Here is a 25,946-nt window from a genome sequence, read left to right as displayed (position 1 = left end):
GTGAGAGATACAAAAGAGACCAAAGGGGAAATTGTTTCACACAGAGGGTGGTGAGCATCTGGAATGTGTGAGGAGAACCTGAGGTGATGGGCAGCAGCCATCTCTGCCAGCTCATTTGCCAACATCCTCGTTCCCCGACGCAGGTCCAGCTCCCGATTTGGAAAGGACTGCATCGCAAGGTTCGGCGGTGAGCATGTTTTGTGGTTGTTGGTGCTATTGGCTGAGGGAAAGATGATGGGCATTGACAGAACGATATGAAGGAAGTCCTGCATTTGTATAGCACCTTCAATACTTCAATGTCTCCAAACATTTTACGGGCAATTAATAACTTTTTTTTTCAATTTCAGTTTGTTTCACAGCTCGCTCTCAAACAAACAATTGGATTATAATCAATTCACCTGTTTTTAACAATCTTTATTGTCACAAGTAGGCTTACATTAACATGCAATGACCTTACTGTCAAAAGCCCCTAGTCACCCACTCCGGTTCCTGTTCGGGTACACAGAGGAGAATTCAGAATGTCCAATTCACCCAACAGCACATCTTTCGAGACTTGTGGGAGTAAACCAGAGCACCCGGAGGAAACCCCACGCAGACACAGGGAGAACGTGCAGATTCCACACAGATAAGTGATCCAGCGGGGAATCGAACCGGGGACCCTGGCGCTGTGAAGCAACAGTGCGGACCACCGTGCCACTGTGCTGCCCAGGTTGATTGTGGTGTAGATATTGGCTGGGATAACGCCCCATGTTCTTCGAAAGAGTGCCATTGGATCTTTTTTGTAAATTAATTTAGAGTACCCAATTAATTTGTTCCAATTAGGGGCAATTTAGTGTGGACAATCCACCTACCCTGCACATCTTTGGATTGTGGGGGCGAAACCCACGCAAACACGGGGAGAATGCAAACTCCAGACGGACAGTGACCGAGAGGCGGGGTTAGGACCTGGGACCTTGGGGCCGTGAGGTAGCAATGCTAACCACTGCGCCCACCGTGCTGCCCTGCCATTGGATCTTTTACATCCACCGAGGCAGGTCGTGGTGGCCTCGGTTTAATAGCACGTCCAAAACATTGCACCTTCGACAGTGTAGCACTCCCTCAGTATTGCAGTGGAGTGTCAGCCCTGATTTGTGTACAAAAGTTCAGATCCACAACATAATGGGGCAAGATGATGCCAGCTGAGCTACAGCTGATCCGAAGACTCTACCCAACTGTTATGTGAAGAGAGTGTTGAACGAAATCCCCTACGTAAGGTCAACCAGACAAAAATAATATGAAAAATCAAATAACTGGCCCACAGCCAAGAGACTGATGGCCCCTTTACAGCTGTTGGTTCGGGTGGTTTGAAGTTTAGAAACTCCTATTCCAGATGTAACCAACCTGCAGAAACCCTTCAGGGTTTCAGGGGCCATGTTTAAATTGAACTATAACATTCAGAACCATTGACAAAGTGGCCGCTCATTTTTTTGTTTCAATCCCAACTAAACCAAGTAGTGGCTGGGGTCAACTGAGCGGGGTCCAATCTGGATCGGCGCAGGCTGGGAGGGCCGAAGGGCCTGTTCCTGTGCTGTAATTTTCTTTGTTCTTTGTATTCCCCCTCTCCTCTCCCAAGATCCAGACAATTCGTGCAGTCATTTTGGCCACCTCATATCATCGTCTGTAATGTCAGCTCATGGGACATCAATCATTAAGCTTGATCCTCAGTGTTGTATAAAGGACTCACTTGAGAAGGATTACCCCCCACCGCCCCACCCCCGACCGCGACACCACGAGTGAAGCATGGACACTTGACTTTTCTGTGAAGCGCATGGTCACCCCGAAGGCTCCGCAAAGGCCCCCTTAAAATGGCAGAACACAATCACCCAGTCATTGAACCGAGTCACAGGAGGGGCTGTCTGGGGCAGAGGAAGCAGACCATTCCATTTACAGGCTACAATTAATGGCCATCTCTGTGATGTTTAGTGGGACGGTGTTGTGCGGGTGAAGTGTTCTTTGCAACCCTTTTAAGCCTTTGCGACAAGTTTGGAAGTCTGAAGGAAGAGTGTTGCATCAAGTGCATGGTCAATATTATCTTTGTTCTACCGTCTGCCCAAACAATATCTTACAGAAACAGAGCCAAAGTTGAAAACCCTTTATTGATCATGGCTGCACTCAGGCAGATATGAGAGTTTGATTTGCCCGAGTAGAGGATCGATTAGTGTGTTTGACTTAAAATTCCTTCGAGCACTACTTTACTGCGACAACAGTTGCTGGCCTGTCTCGAGCACGCAGACAATTTAACGCAAGCAGATTTAACATGTGACTGGCGGAGATTAAAATCTGCCAGGTCTGCCCAATTCTGTGTGGTAACCAGCCTGGTTGAATAGGCACAGTTGTGATGGGGTGGGTTGAGGGTATTGCTAACATTGCTCTTTGGAAGCTATCTTGCCACAGCCACACATTCTTTTTTACATTTAAAAAAAAACATGTTTTGCAAGTCTGAGCTAAGAAAGTGGGAATGTTTCTGTATTGTGTGAAAGCTGATATTTTTAGAAGCTGTGATCAATTCATTCTGTGCAGGAAAGGCTCAGCAGATGGTGATGGAATGCGCTGTTTAAGAATGGCTTGCACGATGCACTGTTGCTGGAATGAATAACACGACTCGCTGGTTAACCTATTTTTGCACAATCGGTAGTGGGTAGTATGTTAACCCTTTCACCACCAGTGAGGCCCTGTGACCTGGCCTGACTCTGACACTTCTTTGGGAAGGGATGGAAGTTGTGTTGCCTGGTAACGAAACAAACAACCCCACGTTAGGAATCTTCTACCCGCAAAATGTGGCTCTGTTCCCTCAACAAAGACATTTTCCGTCGGGCATAATCGGGAATTGAAAACAAATGCTCTGGAATATGAAGCTAGTCTCAGTAATGTTGTCCATTAAAACAATAAAGCATAGCAGCAGAAGTAGGCCATTCGGCCCATCGGGACTGCTCTGCCGTTCAATGAGCTCATGACTGATCCAATGTGATGATCCTCAACTCCTTATCCCCATAACCCTTGATTTCCTTACTGATTATCAAGTGTTGTGAAAACCCATCTGGTTCACTGATGCCGTTTTATGGAAGGAAATCTGCCATCCTTACCTGATCTGGCCTACATGTGACCCCAGATGAGCAGCAAATGCTGGTTTTGCCAGCTAGGCTGCATCTCCTGAAAGTATAAAATAAATCTTCCCCATCCTATCCCCAAATTGCCAAACTCTCAAGTTAGTTTTAAAGAGAAAAGGGGCATAGGCCAGAAGGTTTATTCTGAGCATTCATTACATCCTGGGGCAGCACGGTGGTACAGTGGTTAGCACAATTGCTTCACAGCTCCAGGGTCCCAGGGTTCGATCCCAGGCTTGGTCACTGTCTGTGCGGAGTCTGCACGTTCTCCCCATGTCTGCGTGGGTTTCCTCCGGGTGCTCCGGTTTCCTCCCACAGTCCAAAGATGTGCAGGTTAGGTGGACTGGCCATGCCAAATTGCCCTTTGTGTCCAAAATTGCCCTTAGTGTTGGGTGGGGTTACTGGGTTGTGGGGATGAGCTGGAGGTGTAGGCTTGGGTGGGGTGCTCTTTCCAAGAGCCCGTGTAGACTCAATGGGCCAAATGGCCTCCTTCTGCAATGTAAATTCTGAATTACTGACCATCCATTGTTGCACATTCCAATGATAGACATTTGCCAGAAGTGATCCTTTCAATGCAGTCGTGGATTGGATGAATAATGTGCTAAATTAAAGTGTTTCTCTTTCAACTCTTTTCTGCCTTCCCACTTGACCTCCTCTAAAATACATTTCATCCAGGCTACTCCAAGCCAAGGCCATCTTGTTCAGGGACATGAAGGATCTGTGACACTTTTTGAAAGCAGAACTGGGAGTTCAAGTGTCTTGGTCAACATTCCTTCCCTCAATCAACACCATAAAGAAATCATAACACAGCCACAGTTTGTGGGTACAAGATTCCTAACATTGGGTTGTTTTCTTTTGTTACCAGGCAACACAATTTCTATCCCTTCTCAAAGAAGTATTCAATCCTGGCCAGGCCACAGGGGGGATTTCATAGAAACCTATAAAATTCTAACAGACCTGGACAGGGTGGATGCAGAAAGGATGTTCTCGAGGATGGTGGTGTGCAGAACCAGGGGGGCACAGTCTGAGGATACGGGATAGACAATTTACGACCAAGATGAAGAGAAATGTCTTCACCCAGAGAGTGGTGAGCTTGTGGAATTCATTAACACAGGAAGCAGTTGACGTCAAGACATTGTATGTTTTCAAGAAGCAGTTAGATATAGCAGTTGGGGTGAAGGGGACCCCAAAGGATATGGGGAAATCGGGATTAGGCTATTGAGTTGGACAATCAGGTGTGATCATGATGAATGGCAAAGCAGGCTCGAAGGGCTGAATGGCCTCCTCTTGCTCCTATTTTTTATGTTTCTATAAAACAAGATTGGTCTTTGCTGCTCATGGGAGATTGCTGATACAGGATGGCTGTCAATACTAAGGGCGCGATTCTCCGCACTCACGCCGGTTCGGAGAACAGAGGGCCGCGCAAATTTTCACGGCGACGCTGGTCCAACGCCCTCCCGCTATTCTCCGAACCCCGCACAAACTACACGTCGGCATTCCTGGCAACGGCCTCGAATGCGCCCCCGACACGACCAGAATCGCTACTTATTGGCCCCCCGCTATTCTCCGGCCCGGATGGGCCAAAGTCCCGACGTCATCACGCACTGTTTTCACGCCGGCCAACACACCTGCTTTTCAAGTTCGTCAACCAGTCGTGTTGGCTGACGAGAGCTTCGAGGAGGTGAGCGCACCGCTCAGCGCACAGCTCAGCGCACTGCTGGAGTCTGGCCACAACGGGGAAGGCATCCCCGAGAACGGGAGGGGTCCAGAGCGGGGGGGGGGGGGGGTAGTGTGGGAGACAGAGGGGGGAGTGTGGGAGACGGAGGGGGAGTGGGGGAGACGGAGCGGGGAGTGGGGGAGACGGGAGCGGGGAGTGGGGGAGACGGAGGGGGGGGAGTGGGGGAGACGGAGGGGGGAAGTAGGGGAGACGGAGGGGGGAGTGGGGGAGACGGAGGGGGGAGACGGAGGGGGAGAGTGGGGGAGACGGAGGGGGGAGTGGGGGAGACGAAGGGGGGGGAGTGGGAGTGGGGGGGGGGGGGTAGGGAGAGAGTGAGCGAGTGAGACTCCAACCCCGGTTACAAAATGTCTGCCACCATGGCCATGGTGTGCCGGTCACGAGGACACGGCCGCTGTTTGCCCTGTGGCTTACGGCCACAGGCCACTGACGCACCGGTGAGGAGGACGTAGTTAACTGCCCATTGGATGCAGAAAGTGACCAGGGGTTAGGCTGCCCGCGTGTCAGCAGGGCGACCAGGCCACCGGGACACACAGGTATCCCGTGGCTGGCGGCTGCCGAGGTGTCGACTAACCTCCGTCTAACATGTCCCGTTTCTCTGCCCCACCCCCCTTCTGTAGGTTAGCACAATGTCTGTGAACAGAACGGCTATGTTCTGCGCAGTGGTTGGGGCCGCTGCACTGCATTTGGAGATGCAGCAGCGTCCACAGCCACAACCCGCAGTGGCTGCAGGGCCAGCTGCAGCAGCAGAGGGAAGGGCCGAGGAGTTGCCAGTCGTCGAGCAGCATGGGGGGGAGGAGGAGGGGGAGGAGGAGGGAGTGAGGGTGCAGCCACGGCGCCAGAGGCGACGACCAAGGCCGAGAGTGTACCGTGCCCGGATCTCTTTCCTAACAATGACGGACATCACCTGTAGGAGGAGACTCCGGCTGCGTTGGCGGACGGTGACACATATCTGTCACCTCGTGGCGCACCTCTCCCCACGTGGAACGGGGGGAGGACACGCGATCCCAGTTGCCATCAAGGTGACGGTCGCTCTTAACTTCTATGCAACCGGCTCCTTCCAGTCTCCGAGCGGGGACCTCTCCGGGATCTCCCAGCCATCGGTCCACAGGTGTATCCGGGATGTGACCGACGCCCTCTATGCCATCGCGGACCACTACATCACCTTTCCCGAGGACCGAGCAAGTCAAGACTCACGAGCTCGTGGATTTGCCAGCGTGGCCCCTCTCAGTGTTCACTGCTCCACTTAGACATCACCCTTACCACTGGGTCCAGCCGGTATGGTACAACATTGATGGCTGTGTCAGCGGGTGTGATCAGTGCCATGTGGAATGATGACAGCCCGCTCTACGAAGAGCTGTGAGCTCAGAATCGTTAGAGAGAGTCTGACCCATGGCAATAGCTGAACCATCCACCTTGGTGGCCGCTGAGATCGTCACGGACACTCTATCACGTGCCCGCGTGGGGTAGCTGTGGGAGGGGGTGGGGGGAGCGACAGGGACTGCACACCCGGCACCGAAGTTTCACCGCTCGTCAACCCCAGCGACACTCGGTCACCATCACGAATCCTGTGGCTGTGGAACAATCACACGGTATTACAAGTAAGGTGGAACAGTGCGTTTAATGTGAACAAACATTTACAGGTGCCCTAGCCCCTACAACTAAACTGTGCCCTTCACCCGTGCCAACTTACTCAGTGTCTATCTTTGTTGCCTTACGGGCCCTACCACCACGTCTAAGTGATTCCCTAGATGATACAGCAGGAGTGGAGGAGGACTGCTGCGAATCGCCCCCTTCGACTTGTTTCTCCTTCGGCAAGCGTTTCCTGGGGCGACCCGGCCTTGATGGGCCAGGCTGCTCTGCGGGCGTCTCGGATGACGTTGTGCCACCCTGCTCTGCCTGCTGCCCACCCGATGCACCAGGGATGGGACGGGGGGAGGCCGAGAATTCCGGGACGTCCCGTGATGGAGTTAATGGGATGGGCCCCGAAACCTGCTCCTCCCTCGGGGAGCCCGGTGGCCCCCGGGCCTCACTTTGGGACAGAGGTGCGAGCGGGGAGGTGCCCCGTCGCGCCACCGACACCTGGCGCTGCCAGTCCTGGAGGCCTGCAACGGTATCCACCAGGATCCGAAGGTTTGCAGAGACGGAGTCCAGGGAGTTAGACATTCCCGCCAGGGACTGTGCGACCTCAACCTGTGTGTGCACGACGCCATCCAGCACGTGTGTCAGGCGGTTGATGCTCTCCGCGACTGACTGCTGCGACTGGGCCATGACCTGCTGAGACTCGGCCAAGGCCCGCAGTGCGCCGGCAATGTCGTTTTGGCTCTTGCGCATTGCTGCCTGTGAGAGGGCAACCCTGTCCAGGGCCGAGGATGACGCCTGCACGTGAAGCCCAACGTCTTGCATAACCTGACCCATGGCCGAAACCGTTTCACCCATTGCCTCCACCGCGGATGCCACCCGTGCGGTGTCGGCCTGGGTTGCTGCCATGAGCGGCACCACTCCCTGCTCCTGGACGCGGTTCGACTCCTCTAACTGCGTCTGCAGATGCTGGAAGACAGCCCTCATCCCGTCATTGTGTCCCTGGGTTTCTTGATGCATCGGCTGTGCGGGTGGGTTGAGAAAGTCCAGGAACTCTGAAAACGTCTGGGAGCCAGCTGGATGCTGGGCCTGGCCTGCCCTCCGCCAGTCCGGGCCCATGGCTGCTCCGATCTCCACCTGCTGTACCTGCTCAGCTGTAATGTGCGACCCAGACTGTGACCCAGGAGCCTCATCACTAAATAGCCCAACCGGGGTGAGTGTCTCTGGGATGGTGGATGGTGTGGGAGATAGCTGTGCCGCAATCTCGAGGTCGTCTTGGGTGCACGCCTCCTCGATGTCATCGGCCCGCTGAGAGGCCGCAGGGCGTTCGCTGGCCATTTCTCTCTCTTCCTCTCTCGCCGCCCTCTGGGCTTCCTGCTCCACAGATTCGGTGGGGGAGGATGGGGCTCCCCGCTGATCGGGCACCCTCTGTCGTGCGGCCCCGGGTGAGGTGGGGGCAGATGCCTGTGTCCGTCTGGAGCCAAACGGCCCTGGTCGTTCGGCATCACGTCCTAGGGAAGAGAATGAGACGGGTTATTTAGAGACGCTCGGCCGGGCGTTGGACGGTCCCAGTGGGCAGAGTGTGAAGGGACAGAGGATGGGGGAGGTATCCCAGTGGGCAGGGTGTGTGAAGGGACAGAGGATGGGGGAGGTATCCCAGTGGGCAGGGTGTGTGATGGGACAGAGGATGGGGGAGGTGTCCAAGTGGGCAGGGTGTGTGAAGGGACAGAGGATGGAGGAGGTGTCCAAGTGGGCAGGGTGTGTGAAGGGACAGAGGATGGAGGAGGTGTCCAAGTGGGCAGGGTGTGTGAAGGGACAGAGGATGGGGGAGGTGTCCCAGTGGGCAGGGTGTGTGAAGGGACAGAGGATGGGGAGGTGTCCCAGTGGGCAGGGTGTGTGAAGGGACAGAGGATGGGGGAGGTATCCCAGTGGGCAAGGTGTGTGAAGGGACAGAGGATGGGGGAGGTGTCCCAGTGGGCAGGGTGTGTGAAGGGACAGAGGATGGGGGAGGTGTGCCAGTGGGCAGAGTGTGAAGGGACAGAGGATGGGGGAGGGGGGTGTTTGTCATGCAGGGTTGTCTCACTTGTTGCAGCTCCGCCAACCTCGCATTGCGCAACCTCCCGAGTAGCAGATCCGCCAAGAAGGTCCAGTGCCCTCTGCTCAAAAGTGGTGAGGGGCCGCAGGATGGGCGAACCCCCTCCCGTCTTGTTCCGCTCACGGGTGTTGTGAGCAGTCTTGTCCTGTTGGGGGAGGGGGCATAGGTAGATTATTACAATACGGCAGGTATCAGCAGGCTGTTCAGATACTGGCACAGTTTGGGGGTCAAGTTGTAATAAGACCATTGCATCTCTCCACGGGGGCCAGAGCGCTGGGTCTGTGACGACTTTGTGAACCGCCCTCAACTCACTCTGCCACAATCCCCCTCCACCCCCGTGCCAGGGGGGGGAGGTGGGTGATTAAGTAAAGGGGGGGGGGGATGGTTGTGACCCGGGGGCACCCTCTTGGCACTTACCCTGGCAGCCCTGGTGAGGTCGTGCATCTTCTTCCGACACTGGTCAGCTGGACGAGGGGTCTGCCCCACAGCACTGACGGCAGCAGCAACCTCACGCCAGGCCTGGCGCACCGCGCTGGCAGGGTGGCGATGCCCTCTATGCGGGCAGATGATGCCCCTCCTCTGCTCGACAGCATCGAGCAGCGTTTCCACATCAGCCTCCACAAATCACGGGGCTGCTCTCCTCAGCTCCGACATCTTGGCCTACAGTTTCTGTGCTCGCCCGCGCCTTTTTACGGCACCGGGCGGCGTCACGTGGGCGTGTTCGTAGCGTCGCCGCGTTCCGGCGTCATCGCGCACGTGATTGACGCGGCCCCGTTCCTAGCCCATTTCCTGGACGTGACTACCTCGGGAAATGTGTCGTGTCGGGCCGTCGCAAAACTCGGCCGTTTTCACGGCCAACTTCGCGATTTTCCGCGGATGCGGAGAATCGCGCCCTAAGTCTCTGTTATTCAGAAACTGAACTGGGCTAACCATACAACCACCGTGGTGGCAAGAGGCAGGTCAGGGGCCGGGAATCCTGTGGTGAGTAACTCACGTCCTGGCTCCCCAAAGTCTGTATACCATCTACAATGCACAAGTCAGGTTGATGGAATGCTCTTCACTTGCCAGGATGAGTGCAGCTTCAACAACCAATCGAGGAGCTCAACACCGTCCAGGACAAAGCAGCCTGTTTGATTGACACCCCAACCACAAACATTCACTCCCTCCACCTCGGGTGGCTGCCGTGTGTACCATCTACAAGATGCACTGCAGGAACTTACCGAGGCTCCTTGCACAGCATCTGGCAACCCCACGGCCGCTACCATCTAGAAGGGCAAAGGAAGCAGATACATGGGAACACCGAGACCGGGAAATTGCCTTCCAAATCACTCACCATCCTTACTTGGAAATATATCACTGTTCCTTCACTGTCACTGGGTCAAGAGCCTGGAGCTCCCTCCCTAACAGCACTATGGGTGTACCTACACCACAGGGACTGCAGTGATTCAAGAAGGCAGCTCACCCCCACCTTCTGAAGGGCAATTAGGAATGGGCAATAAATGTTGTCCCAGCCAGCGACCGCCCCCAGCCAACCCCAAGCCTGCGCCGCGTGGCAGCCAACCAACCCCGGGGGACCCAAATGCTACTTCTGCGGACAGACAATGCACCCCCGGCAGCGCTGCCCGGCACGGAGCGCGCTCTGCGAGGCCTGCGCGAAGAAAGGACATTTTGCTGCTGTGTGCCAGGCCCGCTCGATCGCCACTGTAACCAGGCCCATTGTCCCCCCGCAACCCACGTGCGGCCCGTGGGCGTCGCCATCTTCCTCGCCTTATAACACGTGCGGCACGTGGGCGCCGTCATCTTTAACGCTGCCCGCCACGTGCGCCCTGTGGGCGTTACCATCTTTCCCACCTCAGGACCCCTGCTCGTCGGGCACCTCGTCGGGCTGCTCATCGCCTGCAACCGCCGCCGACCAGCCTGGGGCCTTCCAACACCAGCCATGTCTCGCCTCCATCACGATTGACCAGTCCAGACCGCACAACCTCGCGACTGCGTCGATAACAGTAAAGGTCAATGGGCACAGGACATCATGCCTTCTTGAGTCCGGGAGCACCGAGAGCTTCTTCCACCCCGATATGGAAAAGCGCTGCTCCCTCGCGGTACACGCCATTAACCAGAAAATCTCCCTGGCCTCCGGATCCCACCCCGTGGCGATCCAGGGGTACTGCATCGCCACCCTCGCCATCCGATGCCCCGATATGACCTCTGCCACCGTCATCAAAGCCCTCAACACCATCTTCGCTCTGTTCGGTTTTGCCCACCTACATCCACAGTGACCGGGGATCCTCCTTTATGAGCGATGAGCTGCGTGAGTTCCTGCTCAGCAAGGGCATTGCCTCGAGCAGGACGACCAGCTACAACCCCCGGGGAAACGGGCAGGTGGAGCGGGAAAATGGGACGGTCTGGAAGGCTGACCAGCTGGCCCTACGGTCCAAGAATCTCCTGGTCTCCCACTGGCGGGAGGTCCTCCCCAATGCCCTTCACTCCATTCAGTCGCTACTTTGCACTGCGACTAACGAAACCCCCCAGGAACATCTCTTGGCCTTCCCCAGGAAGTCCACCTCCGGGTTTTCGCTCCCACCGTGGCTGGCAGCTCCAGGACCCGTTCTCCTCCGCAAGCACGTGCGGCTCCACAAGACGGACCCGTTGGTCGAGAGGGTACAGCTACTCCATACAACCCCGCAGTATGCCTACGTGGCGTACCCTGACGGCCGCCAAGACACGGTCTCCCTCAGGGTCCTGGCACCAGCTGGGTCCCCACCCACCCCCCCCTGCCACGGCGCCACCCTTCCTCCCCCCAGCGCACCCCACCACAGCCCCCGCCCCAGGACGATCCGTCCTCCCCTTGGTCCCACCTGGGGATGAAGATGAGATCGACACTCTCCCGGAGTCACCGGCGACCAAACCGACGCCTGCATCGCCACCGGAACTGCGCCGCTCACAACGGAGGATCAAGGCACCCGATCGTCTTAATTTGTGAAATTTTCCTAAAATGTTAACCTATGCATATAACTAGTCTTCCACCATCCCCGCTGGACTCTTTTTTAACAGGGGGTGAATGTGGTAGTCACCACTGTTGTGTATATATATCACATATGAGGTGTAGTACAGTAAGGCCCCTGTACTACAGGTACGGGGGTAGATCCCTGCCTGCTGGCTCCGCCCAGTAGGCGGAGTATAAATGTGTGTGCTCACCGAGCTGCAGCCATTTCAGCAGCAGCTGCAGGAGGCAACACATCTCTGCTTAATAAAGTCTCGAAGGGCAGCACGGTGGCACAGTGGGTTAGCCCTGCTGCCTCCACGGCGCCGAGGTCCCAGGTTCGATCCCGGCTCTGTGTCACTGTCCGTGTGGAGTTTGCACATTCTCCCTGTGTTTGCGTGGGCTTCACCCCCACAACCCAAAAGATGTGCAGGGTAGGTGGATTGGCCACGCTAAATTGCCCCTTAATTGGAAAAAAAAATTGGGTACTCTAAATTATATAGGAAAAAAAAAGAAGAAGAAATAAAGATTACTCTCTACTCTCGTCTTGTCGTAATTGATAGTGCTTCACTCCACACAAGACAGTGACCCAAGGCCATAATTGATTGCGGCTCCCTGGCACTGAGACAGAGTGCTAACCTTTATGGCACCGTGTCGCCCTAGGCGATTCACCACCACCTTCTGAAGGACAACTAAGGATGGGCAATAAAATGCTGGCCTAACCAGCGAAGCCCACATCCCGGAAATTAATTTTAATAAAATTAGGGATGGCTCACACACGCTGGACTTGCCAATGATTCTCACATCCCGTGGAAGAACAAAGAAAGAACAGATCGGTGGCTCGTTGCTGTGCACATGCGGAGGGATTTGAAAGTGCAGGCTCCCAGGGCTGAGCAAGGGCACAATATAAATGGCTTTGGGACGGATTTTCCAGCCCTTTCCACCAGCGGGATCTTACAAAATTTACCCCTGCCGCAGGTTCCGCGGGCTATTGACTTCAGTGGGACTAGACTATCTCGCTGGTGGGCAATGGTGAGTCGCCTCTACCGCAAGAATATCCGCCACCGGGGGAGGGGGGGGTGTCACTGGTAAACACCAGCCTTTGTCTTTCACTCATGGGGAAGTATTTTGGGTTGGATAGACATTGAGGTCAAATGCTGGTCATGACACCGCACTACGTCGGGAACAATGGCCTGGCAGTGATTTTCACTCGATTGGCCAATTACTGGCCTGAGGGCCTTCTCGCCGTCCAATTAAGGATGGTGGGTTGGCTCTCGTAGCTGGAGGGCCAGTAGGAGGCCCAGCAGCAGGGCAGGCGATTGCAGCCTGCAATTGCAGGTATGGGCGAGAGAGAGAGCACCTCCACCTTGACGTGATCCACCCTTGTGGAGGGGAAGCCTCTCCATGGGTGGCTTGCGGGTGCAGTTGTGGAAGGCATTGTGTGAGGTTGGGGGGGGGGGGGGGGGGGTGCGGATGGTGGGCTCGAAGTCAGCCTGGAGCCCCTAGCAACTACCGTTGCTACCATCAGGAGGCCAAAGCCAGACAGTTGCCATCCTCTTGACACCACGGGAAATTGGACATTCCCACCCGGCCTCTGATCCACGGTCCTAATTGACCTATTTTTAAAAACTAGCTACCTGCCCCTCACAAGCAGGTAGCCATTCCGCCCCCAGCTCAGCCTTCCTCCGTATCGCTCGGGGGTGGCATGGTGCCAATAAAGTGGCACGCTGGCCCATCAACAGGAAAGGGGTCCACCCACCTCCGATCCTACATTCCTATCGGGGTGACAATTACGGCCAGAGTTTTAGAAGAGACAATTCCTCAGGAAAATAAAAAGGAATGGACGGGAGCGTGGGGACAGGCTTGTGGTTTTATTCATTCCCGGGGAGTGGGCGTCGTTGGCTGGGCCAGCATTTATTGCCCATCGCTAATTACCCTTGAACTGAGTGGCTTGCTCGGCCATGTCAGAGAGCGGCTAAGTGTCACCCACGTTGCTGTAGGGCTGGAGTCGCGTGTAGGCCCGAGCAGGTAAGGATGGCAGATTTCCTTCCTTAAAAGGACGTTAGTGAACCCGGTGGGTTTTCCCGACAGCCAACAATGGTTCCGTGGCCACCATTAGACCTTTCATTCCAGATTTTTATTGGATTCAAATTTCACCATCTGTTGTGGTGGCATACGAACGGGGGTCCCCAGACCATTTCCCTGGGCATCTGAATTACTAGGCCAGTGACAACATCCCCCCCCCCCCCCCAATACTGGCTCTGTAAGAGTGGCTCTGGTTGTCTTTCAGCGCACCCATCTCTGCACAAGAAAATCTGTGTACACATAAAGCTGTTGCCACAAGCTAATTAAATGTTCTCTTCCTGTCGACTTTTAAACAGCAACAGAACTCTTTTTTTGAGTGTGTGTGTGTGTGATGGAGGGGGTGGTGTTTGGTTCTGAGTTGCATTAAGATCTGGCTTGACCTTGACTGGTTTCAGTGCTTGTTCTCAGGCGCAGCTCACTGTTTGTTATTGTCTGATTTCATTTCCTGTCTCCCCTGGCTGCACTCAAATTCAGCCCGACAAAATTGGCACCTCTCTCGATGCAAGACCTTTATAGAATAATATCACCCTGAGGTTTCTGCAGTGGAAAAATACATTGCGCTGTGTCGCGCTTCATGAAAGGGATTGTTCCTCAATTCTCACTGTTCGTCATCTGGCCATTGAGTCCCCTCCCTCCTCCCCTCCCCCCTCCCCATCCCCTCCCCACAATCTCTCCTCCCTTCTGGTACACATTATGCCTAATCTCTTCTAAATTTCCTCATTAGAGCCCAGTAGACGCGCGGTGTCCCGAGAACAAACGCAGGCTACTGGCCAAAAATGGACTGTGAATGATACTTCTCGACTTAATTGCCTTTCTATTGAGTTTTTCCTCCAGACTTCGGGAGTTGAGGGGGGTTAACCCTTTCATCGATAGGAGAGTTGTGTTTTCACGTTGGTGGGCCAGCTACCCTGCCACGCTTCGAATCAGGTGTGCTGGGTGACCAACTCGTGTGAAATAAACCGTGGGGCATTTTGGCGGTGATTTTGGGGAGGGGGGGGGGGGGCAGGGGTGGTTGCAGTTGGCCATCAGAGCTGTGAGGGGAGGTTGCGGTGTTGGTGATCATATCTTCCCCCTGGTGGCCATTAGCCACAGTACATCTGGTCACAAAGAAATAGAAGGAAAGGCAAGAAAGGGCTCCGTCTCCTAGAGAAAAAAAACAACCCTTTAAGAGGTGACAAACAATCAAAGTAGTCTCTTTTTTTTTAGAACAGTACAGCACAGAACAGGCCCTTCGGCCCTCGATGTTGTGCCGAGCAATGATCACCCTACTCAAACCCACGTATCCACCCTATACCCGTAACCCAACAACTCCCCCTTAACCTTACTTTTTAGAACACTACGGGCAATTTAGCATGGCCAATCCACCTAACCCGCACATCTTTGGACTGTGGGAGGAAACCGGAGCACCCGGAGGAAACCCACGCACACACGGGGAGGACGTGCAGACTCCGCACAGACAGTGACCCAGCCGGGAACCGAACCTGGGACCCTGGAGCTGTGAAGCATTGATGCTAACCACTATGCTACCGTGCTGCCCTAATCTCTTCTAAATTTCTTAGAATTGATGCACGATCAATTGCACAAATGCCACATTGTCGGCCTTTGGCTCAAAAGGAATGATCCAATTCCGCAAGTGAGGCCTGTGATTAACTGCAGACCATACTAAGGGCAAGGACACACGAAGTAGACTCTCTCGCTTGAATTTCATACCCACTGCGGTGTGAAGCTCCATCGCCTGCATTGACGCACTCTATTTGAAGTTTAAGCAGTATTGAGAGAGTGAATGCTTTACTTTTGCAGCTCTCAAGGCAGCAAACATCGCAGGAGCTAGATGTGTATCTTAACCCCCCCCAACACGGCCTGCTCCATATACAGATGCTGGCCTGTGAGCAGCTTTGTATAACCGACCCTTAATGTTTAATATACAATCCAGTCCCATGATTTAAGGGGGTCTCCGTAGGTGAAGCTGGGAGAGGAAGTGCCTTTTACATCTGGCTAGAGTCTTGCACAAGTGTTTAGAAATTGAAGTCAAATGTTTGTGTATTTGAGCCACACACGGTGGATGCTGAATTGCTGGGAAACCCCAAAATACCACTTTGCTATTTTCAAACTTTTAAGTCGAGCAATTACAGTTTAGCAAACTGAGGAAGTGCGCGTTAAAGTGTAAAATCATGATACCGTGTCACTGACATTGAAAGTTGTGTTTCTCCGGATGGGGTTGGTGTTCTCGTGAAAAGTAGAATTGACCTCAACAAACGGGGAACAGGATGGGAACCGTCCTTGGTCCTCGTCGCTACACAGCGACCCCTGCTGGAGCATCAGGGAAAGGCAGTCATCAAGCTCAGCTTGAGAGTGTGGCAGAAGCCATTATCCAAAGTTTAGGCCATAGACACAGGTTGGGTATAGGAGGGAGACCAATGGCCATGGAAGCCATTCCCAGCAAAGAGTTAATGCCTTTGATGACCCAAAAAAAAGGAGCAAATATACTTGGTGCCTTATTAAAATCAATCCTCAAGGGTGCCTTGTGATGCATTTAAATTTTACAATCTGCTCAACAGATTAACCACTCTATCGAGAGATTTGCATCCATATTAAGAGATAAGTGTGGGTTCTTATTTAATACTCAGAACTTGATGATGTGTTGATACCTTAAAACCCCATTTTTGAGGTATCATTTAATCTTTTGAACACCTTGTCATTTGAGTTGCGGTAAGAGTTTGTCAATCACATTACTGATGAAGTGGAGGACACTGAGCTTCCCTCCAGCTCTGTGTTAGTACCTAACTTCTCTCTGATATTGTAATGGAACGCCCATCCATTGAAGCGATTGTACGGTAACATTGCTAGCACCCGTTTACATTCTGTTCCATGGCCATAGGTGACAAGATGAAGTTACCAGAGTGGGGGGGAAAAAGGGTTTTGGCTATGTTTATGAAGAAAGGCTTTCATTTATGTAGCAACTTTGACAACTTTAAAATGTCCCGAAGCGGTTTACAGTCGCTTAAGAACCTTTTTTTCTGAGGTGTCGTCACTGTTGTGCTGGAAAAGTGTCAGCCAATGTGCACACCACAAGGTCTCACAAACAGCAACGAGACCAGATAATTTGGCTTTGGATGAGGGATAAATATAAAACCTGGGAGAAATTCCCTTTGTTTCTTCAAAATAGTGCCAAGAAAACTATCCACCTGAGAAGCACTTTGGTTTAAGCTCCCTTACAAAAAGCTACTCTGCTGACAGTGCAGCAGTCGCCCCATACTGCATAAAGAATGTCAGGCTTGTGTTTGTGCTCCTGTCCCTGGAATGGGACTTGTATTACTCCCCAAAGCCTGTCCACCATCTACCAGTCACGCGTCAGGAGTGTGATGGAATACTCTCCACTTGCCTGGATGAGTGCAGCTCCAACAACACTCAACACCGTCCAGGATAAATAGCCCGCTTGATTGGTGCCCCATTCACCACCAACACACAGTGAAATGAAATGAAAATGAAAATCGCTTATTGTCACGAGTAGGCTTCAATGAAGTAACTGTGAAAAGCCCCTAGTCGCCACATTCCGGCGCCTGTCCGGGGAGGCTGGTACGGGAATCGAACCGTGCTGCTGGCCTGCTTGGTCTGCTTTAAAAGCCAGCGATTTAGCCCAGTGAGCTAAACCAGCCCCTATGGCTGGTGGCAGCCGTGTATGCCATCTACAAGATGCGCGACCGCAAATCGCCAAGACTCCTTTGACAGCACCTTCCAAACCCGTGACCTCTACCACCTCAAAGAGCAGCAGATGCATGGAAACACCAGCGCCTGCATGTTCCCTTCCAAGTCACTCACCATCCTGACTTGGAAATATATCGGCCATTCCTTCACTGTGGCTGGGTCAAAATTCCTGGAACCCCCTCCCTAACAGCACTGCAGGTGTACCTACCCTACATGGACTGCAGCGGCTCAGCACCATCTTCTCAAGGGCAATTAGGGATGGCAATAAAGATGGCAGTGACACCCACATCCCATGAAATAACTTTGAAAAATTCTGAACCTCGTTACTCAAAAGGCAAGCGTGCACTGCAAGGCAGGACACGCTCAGCAACTGAGGCACAACAACCGGATACACAGCCGGTTCTACAAATATCAACGTTTTCTGCACATGTTGTGCAAGTCACATATCATCGGATTGGGAATCAAACTTGAGTTCAAAATTCAAACTTGAGCCAAAGCGGATGATTCCAAGCCTCTCAAAAAACACTTGAACCATTTTGAAGCAGCTGTCCTTTGAATCAAAGCACTACTGTGTTCGAGCGAGTCCGAACCATAGAGTAGAATCATTACAGTGCAGAAGAGGGCCCATTCGGCCTGCCGATCCCACTGAAAGAGCACTCTACCTAGGCCGACTCCTTTGTCCTAATCTCGGAACCCAGTAACCCCACCTAACCTTTTGGACACAAGGGGCAATTTAGGACGGCCAATTCACCTAACTTGCAAATCTTTTGACTGTGGGAGGAAACCCACACTGATACGAGAAGAATGTGCAAACTCCAAACAGACAGTCACCCGAATTGAACCCGGGTGCCTGGAGCCGTGAGGCAGCAGTGTTAACCACTGTGCCACTGTGTCCGCTATTGTTCGATTTTGGAAGCTAAATGTTTGTCCTTATTACATGCAAGCCTTTCCCAGCAAAGAGTCGATGCATTCAGGTAGCAGGGGAGATCATTTGCTTCCACAAAGGAAGCAAATATACCCAGTGCCTTTTTAAATCGGTTTTCATGGGTGTCCTGTGATGTATTCACATTTTACAATCTGTTTAAGGAGATTAAGCATTCTGCAAGTATGCTGCAGGACTGCAGACTATCAGGAGAATTACATCCATATTGAAAGATACGTTTGGGAGCCTTAACATTATCCTACAGAACTGGATGATGTGTTGATATCTTAAACACTCAATTTATTTCACTAATATTGAGTATATCGTTTAATGTTTTGAATGGCTCCTCATTTGAGTTGAGGTCAGAGGTTGTCCATCCATTACTGGTGATGCGGAGGGCACTGAGCTTGGCTTGGCGGGGAAAGTCGATTCACTTGTCGAGAACTGAACTCGTGTGGAGACAGTAAGTGGAGCGGTAACAGACGTTTGGAAACTCTTGTCCTTGAAATTTAGTTAGCAAATGGCAGGCAGCACAACTTTTGAGTCAAAAATAAGGATGAAAGTAGATGCTGAATGTAATTGTGTTTTCTTCCCTGCAACCTCAAATTGCGCATCTCCTGAGGAAGAGTAAAATTCTAGCCATAGACATAGAATTTACAGTGCTGAAGGAGGCCATTCGGCCCATCAAGTCTGCACCGGCTCCTGGAAAGAGCACCCTACCCAAGGTTAACACCTCCACTCTATCCCCATAACCCAGTAACCCCACCCAACACTAAGGGAAAATTTTGGACACTAAGGGCAATTTTATCATGGCCAATCCACCTAACCTGCACATCTTTGGACAGTGGGAAGAAACCGCAGCACCCGGAGGAAACCCACGCACACACGGGGAGGATGTGCAGACTCCGCATAGAGAGTGACCAAAGCCGGAATCAAACCTGGGACCCTGGAGCTGTGAAGCGATTGTGCTATCCACAATGCTACCGTGCTACCCATAGAGAAGAGACTTGCTGATGAGATCAAGTCGCTGTTGAGTGGGGGAACACAAGTCTAGTAAGAGTCGAAACGGAGGGACAAACTTTTTTGTCTTTCGAATCATTATTATCTGCCAAGCGATTGTTACAGTTGTTGGTTGGAACTTCTTCTTTTGTTGAAATATGCGTTGGTTTTGTTTGGCTTTGTGGATTTGTGATATAAGATGTAAAAAGCTCAATAAAAATATTTTCCAAAAAAAAAGTGAAAGACTACGCAAGGCAAAATGGCATCTTTGGTTCCGTTTATCCTGATTTGAACTGAACATCTTTGGTCTAAATGAAGTCCAAAACGGAAAATGCCCAATCTTTAAAATAGACATTTAGCTGAAATCAGAACTCACTCCCAAGACCAGACAACACTCGTACCAAGTTACTTATGCCCTCTGGTTTGTGCCCCTCATTGTGACCGGTTTAAGGGCACAGTGCCAGATACCCAGGAAGCAGATTCCACAGCAAGAGCTGAAATCAAGAAGCAAAAGAACAAGGTGAGAGAGGAGGGAAATCCTTTTTGATTGTGAAGCACAGATGAGGAAGAGCAAGCTTCCGTACTTTTAAAGTGATGAAAATCTTGCTCCCAAGTAGGAATTTCTTCAGCCAGAGGATGGTGAATCTGTGGAACTCTTTGCCGCAGAAAGCTGGGGAGGCCAAATCACCGAGTGTCTTTAAGACAGAGATAGATAGGTTTTTGATCAATAAGGGGATCGGGGTTATCATAGAAATTACAGTGCAGAAGGAGGCCATTCGGCCCATCGAGTCTGCACCGGCTCCTGGAAAGAGCACCCTACCCAAGGTCAATACCTCCACCCTATCCCCATAACCCAGTAACCCCACCCAACACTAAGGGCAATTTTGGACACTAAGGCCAATTTATCATGGCCAATCGACCTAACCTGCACATCTTTGGACCGTGGGAGGAAACCGGAGCACCCGGAGGAAACCCACGCACACTCGGGGAGGATGTGCAGACTCCGCACAAACAGTGACCCAAGCCGGAATCGAACCTGTGACCCTGGAGCTGTGAAGCAATTGTGCTAACCACAATGCTACTGTGCTACCGAAATTATGGGGCGAAGGCAGGAGAATAGGGATGAGAAAAATATCAGCCATGATTGAATGGCGGAGCAGATTCGATGGGCTGAGTGGCCTAATTCTGCTCCTATGTCTTTTGGTCTTATGGTCTTAAGTAAATTGTCCACGTCCTCATCCATTGCTTTTATTTGAAAACTCCTGTAATGCGACCACATATTCAACCTCATAACTGGTATCTATGGAGTTAATTGGACTCTGGAGGATACAATGCTTAAAGCCGTTGTGCCTTGTAAACATTAAAGGAACAGCTCAGGATAAGGTTCGATGTGAAATGTATATTATTTGAAAGTACTCCCTGATGTATGCTGGCCTTGTCAAGATCGCCTCTTGGCTGTTGATGGGAAGTCTGTGTTTATATACAGAGTTTGGTGTGTGTCAAATGTCCAAGGGCTGGTTCAGTTTAATTTAAACAAATGGGAACTAACATCCTCTATATTTGATGGTTTTCGAATGGAGTTTCTAACCGGGTCCTATTGCGTTTATTCCTGTGCATACAATTAATGTTTGGATGGATGAGCATGAGGGACATATTTTACTGACTCATTAATTAGCCTGGCGCATCAGTGCGATACTGTGGGAGGTGCTGCACTGCCGGTGGTGGCATCTTGTGGATCAGATGGTCAGGCAGGACTCTGCCTCCCTGTCAAATGGATGTAAAGGATGGAAAGAGAAGCAGTGAATTTCTCCTGGTGTCCTCACCAATATTTTCCCAACCAGATAACAATCAGTCTTGACTGTCATGTGTCCTACATTGCAGCAGGAACACTGGGCGGAATGCTCCGACCCCCCCCCCCCCCCGCAGGGTCGGGGAATCGCCCCGGGGCTGGCGTAAATCCCGCCCCCGCCGTGGCCACAATTCTCTGCCACCCGGGAATCGGCGGGAGCGGGAATCGCGCCCCGCCGATCGGCGTTCCCCCCGCGGCGATTCTCCGGCCCACGATGGGCCGAGGTCCCGCCGCTGTCAAGCCTCTCCCGCCGACGTGGTTTAAACCACCTCTGTGCTGGCGCGAGCGGGCCCCCGGGGTCCTGAGGGGGGGGCGCGGGGCGATCGGACCCCGGGGGGTGCCCCCACGGTGGCCTGGCCCGCGATCGGGGCCCACTGATCGGCGGGCGGGCCAGTGCCGTGGGGCACTCTTTTTCTTCCACTGCTGCCACGGCCTCCACCATGGCGGAGGCGGAAGAGACCCCCTCCACCGCGCATGCGCCGGTGGTGACGTCAGCGGCCGCTGACGCTCCGGCGCATGCGCGAACTCACGGCAACCGGCGAAGGCCTTTCTGCCAGCCCCAACGCCGATCGGCGTAGCGCCAAAGGCTGTTGGCGCCAGTTTTGGCGCCAGTCGGCGGAGCGGGAGCCACTCCGGCGCGGGCCTAGCCCCTAAAGGTGCGGAGAATTCCGCACCTTTGGGGAGGCCCGACGGCGGAGTGGTTGGTGCCACTCCGCTACGCCGGGACCCCCCGCCCCGCCGGGTAGGGGAGAATTTCGCCCAATACTTCAATAAGTTGTTTATTGGTGTAAACTACTTTGGGATAACAGTGCGGAAGACACAATATAAATGCAAGTCTCTGTCTCTCTGTCTCATTCTCTCTGCTCGGTCTTACTCTCTCTCCTCTCAGTCTCTCTCTCAGTCTCACTCTCTCTGCTCGGTCTCACTCTCTCTCCTCTCGGTCTCTCTCTCAGTCTCACTCTCTCTGCTCGGTCTCACTCTCTCTCCTCTCTGTCTCTCTGTCTCTCAGTCTCACTCTCTCTGCTCGGTCTCACTCTCTCTCCTCTCGGTCTCCTCTCTCTCAGTCTCACTCTCTCTGTTTTTCTCTCGCTCTTTCATTCTCTCTCTGTCTCACTCTCTCTGTCTAACATTCTCTCTCTCGGTCTCACTTTCTTTCACTCTCTCCTCTCTCTCTCGCTCCATCCCTTTCAGTCTCTCACTTTCTGTTTCTATGCCTTTCTCTGCCTTTCCACCGTTGTCTTTTTCTCTCATACTTTTATTCTTCCTCTTCTTTATTTCTTCCCTCTCTCTCCTTCTCTTCCTCATTTCCCTTTTTTCCTCAGTGGAGATAAGGGAGACCCGTGCAGCGTCCTTGCTGTACTGAGGTGGTGTACGTAGAACACAATAATTTTGATTTCTTATCTTCCCATTGCGGCCGACATTATTTTTCGTGCCCCATTATGCTTTTCTTGGTTTTGAACTTTGCAGCCAAGGTTATGGGCATTGGGGGGTGAAAGGGTCCACTTTGACCCGAAGGTCTTCCATTTCCCCCATCCCTCACTGGGACACAGTGTTCCCTCGCTCAGCACCTCTTGGAATGGAATTTAAACTGAGTGGTGTAGGATTAGCCCCTAATCCATCCCCGCCACGTTGTGCTGAGTACCGCCATGGCATTATTGACATGACGAGCACAATCAGCCATGTCTTTGCCAAATACTTACCCATGAATCTGGCACCTCTTCAACACTGGCTATGCTTTTGTTATGCCACCTTCGGCAAGCATGCGGTCAATTTCAGCCCCACATGCCCCAGAGTCACAACCCAAGTGAATTGACCAATAATTTCCAAAGTCTTTGTCCCTTGGCTGCCCAATAATTTCAGTCACCAGGTTTGTAAGCGGAAACGAGTTCCTGTTTATTTCTACCAAGAACTATCATGAGGTAGGCAGTAAATACAACTGGATAATCGCAAGCTAACACCTACGACCCCCTTTAACTGTCCCACTCTCTACCCAAACACACGAGACAGACAAGCACCGAGGGGTGGAAAGGGGTAAAAATAACAAGGATGAAGGTCAAAAGAAGAGAGTCTTTGCTTCAGATTGTGGTTCTTTAGTACACCCCCCCCCCCACCTCCCCACCCCCACAGCACGCTGGTTAAGCAAAGTCCTTGGTTTGCAGCCTGTAATGATCTTCTCTAGTTTATATTTTTTAAAATTGAATACCCAATTCATTTTTTTTTCCAATTAAGGGGCAATTTGGGGTGGCCAATCCACCTACCCTACACATGGTTGGGTTTGTGGGTGTGAGACCCAGGCAGACACGGGGAGAATGTGCAAATTCCACATGGACAGTGACCCGGGGCCGGGATCGAACCCGGGTCCTCGGCGCCGTGAGGCAGCAGTGCTAACCACTGCACCACCATGCTGCCCGCTCTGTAGTTTAGAAATGTGTTACTCACAGCCTTTCCTGGACAGGCCCCTTTGCTTCACGTTTGTGGCTCATTTGAAAGACCTCTGCCTTGTCTGGAGACATTTTAATTGGTTCTTCCCTGCTTGCACAGCCTGTAATAGTTTTCCTGTACATAGATTCATCCAGGCTCCCTGCCAGTTCAGGTACTTAGCCTTTTCTGGAGAATACAGAGAGAGAGAGGACAGCAATACTTCCTGCCAGTTCAAACTGAAACCCAAAACTCAACCCTTGAAGCTCTGAAACATTCCAGTAGGATCAGATTCAATCACCACTTGTTACCGGGCAGATCACAACCTTTTGGGCCAATTCATTGGCCACCAGCCAAATCAGTCAAACTGAGCCATCACTGATGCTGGTCAATCTCTGTCATTAATGCTGGTCTGTCTGCAATCAGCAATTTAAATCAGCACAGCCTTCTGGATCCTTCTGTTTGAATTAAAGGCACAGGCCACTGCTTTCTTTTGCCTGAATTAAGGTGTCAGGCTGACTTAAAGATACAGGCCATAAATGATCTTGGATCAAAAATGTAATGGCAAAAACAAAAGAAAGGAGAAATAAGAGAATAAATGGGAACAGACAGCAATGATCCTAGCACTTTCTCCATACGAGATAATGGTTGGGCCCACTATTATAAATATGATTAGATTAAATTATGTGGATCATTGATCAAATAATATCAACTCCATTTGGAGGAAATCTCTTCGCCAATTCGAGGATCTCCAGTAGTTTTTTTTAAACATTATCTGCTAGCTCCCCCCCCCCCCTTATGTGAAGCTGCTGTCTCCTGAAGTTGCAGCTGTACAAACATCGTGTAGGCCGGGATTGTGAGACTCGACTAACTTTATCGAGTATCACCACTGACCCCAAACAACTTTCAGCCAACAAATTTCAAGAAGGAGCTGGTCGATATAAATCGGGGACATGACCCCATCCCCTGCACCACCCCGTGTCTCGCTCCCCCCCCTCCCTCCCCCCATCCTTTTCCACCATGACAGCAATGTAGCCAAAACCTGGAATGAAGTCTGGTTGGTCGATGGAGCACCAGGTGGTGCTTTTTGCCCAGGCTGGGAGCTACCAGGGTGCTGTTGTGTGTTGTGGATCACTCAGGAAGTCCAGGTTGCCATGGCAACATGCACTTTTACATCCGTGTTGTAGTCTGAAGCTATGCGTAGTGATGGTCGAAGCTCCAATGTTCATTCCATCACATGACTACCCTGCCATTGGTGTGTGCTGGGAGGATTTTTCAGATTGATAATCAACCCGTTGGGCCACATTATGAACGCACCTTCCCAGGCCATCAAATCCTGGGGCGGGACTCGAACCCATTACCCCAGCGTTTCTGGCTCAGAGGCAGGGGAGCTCTCCACTGGGGCCATAAGACCGTCCAGCTGGAAGGGGGGGGGGGGGGGGGGGGGGGGGAGGGGCTGTATTTGTACCTGTGATTAGGCACTGAAATACTGAATGTTATAATTTGCAGTGGGCTCGCGATGAATTTGAAGGATTGTTCAAACAGCCAGCAGTCAACGTCAACAAGTATTTCGAGTGAGTATTTGATTTTTGCACCAATTGGTTAAGTTTAGCTGGCTCTGTCCTTGTGAGAGGATTTGGCGCAAACCAAAGAGATAACAGCTCATGAAAACGCTCACAGGATCGAGCTGCGTTTGATTTGTGTCTCCGCAGTGAGTCAGAATTAAGGGAATCAGAAGTGTTTTCAGTGCATGTTGCAAGACACTATTGGGTTACAGTTCCACGTGGAGATTTTCCATTGCCGAGCATCGGCTGGTCTAAATCGCAACGCTGAAGTTTTTTAAACTTGGCAGATGCGAGTCATGGAGGTGGAGCAAGTGTGGAGAAGGAGCTGACGGGAAACTGGGGGAGAGGAGGCGAAGGGGAAGGGGGTGAGGAGCTGAGTGGAGTGTGGGCCGATGGAGGAGGGAAGGGGTAGTGGAGAAGGGGAGACAGAGAGGGGTTTGGGGGGGGGGGGACGGTGAAGGAGGAGGCTTCCCCATCTGGTACCATCAAATACATCTGGGTCTCCAGGCGGGAAGTGGCTAAAGTAAATACCAGTCAAAGCTGTTTGGCTTTCCTCTGCTGTCTCACTGTAATAAAGTTCTCTTCATTGGGATTGGTGCCCATTCGTGGCATGTGCTTGAGTCTACCCAGGACCCAGACTGCTGGGGCCTGCAGTTTATTTTCCCTCTGAATTTAAACGAAGGAATTGTCTTAACAAGGTAATAGTTCCAACCTAACCGTTTACTGAAGGGATTGTTTATCTCGTCTCTTGACAGTAAGTTAAGTAGGCGGAACTTCAATAAACACTGTAACTGTCAAACAGCCATTAATTCTGTACTTTTGATTTACATGCATTTTCTTTCTCCCCATCTCCGCTCCTTTGCTTATGT

At 52.1% G+C, this 25,946-nt stretch overlaps 1 protein-coding gene across 1 annotated transcript in view; it reads left to right on the top strand.

The window, feature by feature from the left end:
- The window catches only part of LOC119973637 (ubiquitin-like modifier-activating enzyme 1 Y), a 354,147-nt gene that overhangs the window by 101,549 nt on the left and 226,652 nt on the right, over positions 1 to 25,946 (top strand). The window contains exon 14 of the mRNA XM_038812018.1: positions 25,022 to 25,086. Within this exon, the coding sequence (XP_038667946.1) occupies positions 25,022 to 25,086 (65 nt within the window). The remainder of the gene's footprint in view (positions 1 to 25,021; positions 25,087 to 25,946) is intronic.

This window comes from Scyliorhinus canicula, chromosome 11, assembly GCF_902713615.1.
Source record: "Scyliorhinus canicula chromosome 11, sScyCan1.1, whole genome shotgun sequence".
NCBI lineage: Eukaryota > Metazoa > Chordata > Chondrichthyes > Carcharhiniformes > Scyliorhinidae > Scyliorhinus > Scyliorhinus canicula.
This window is presented reverse-complemented; position numbering and strand designations above follow the sequence as displayed.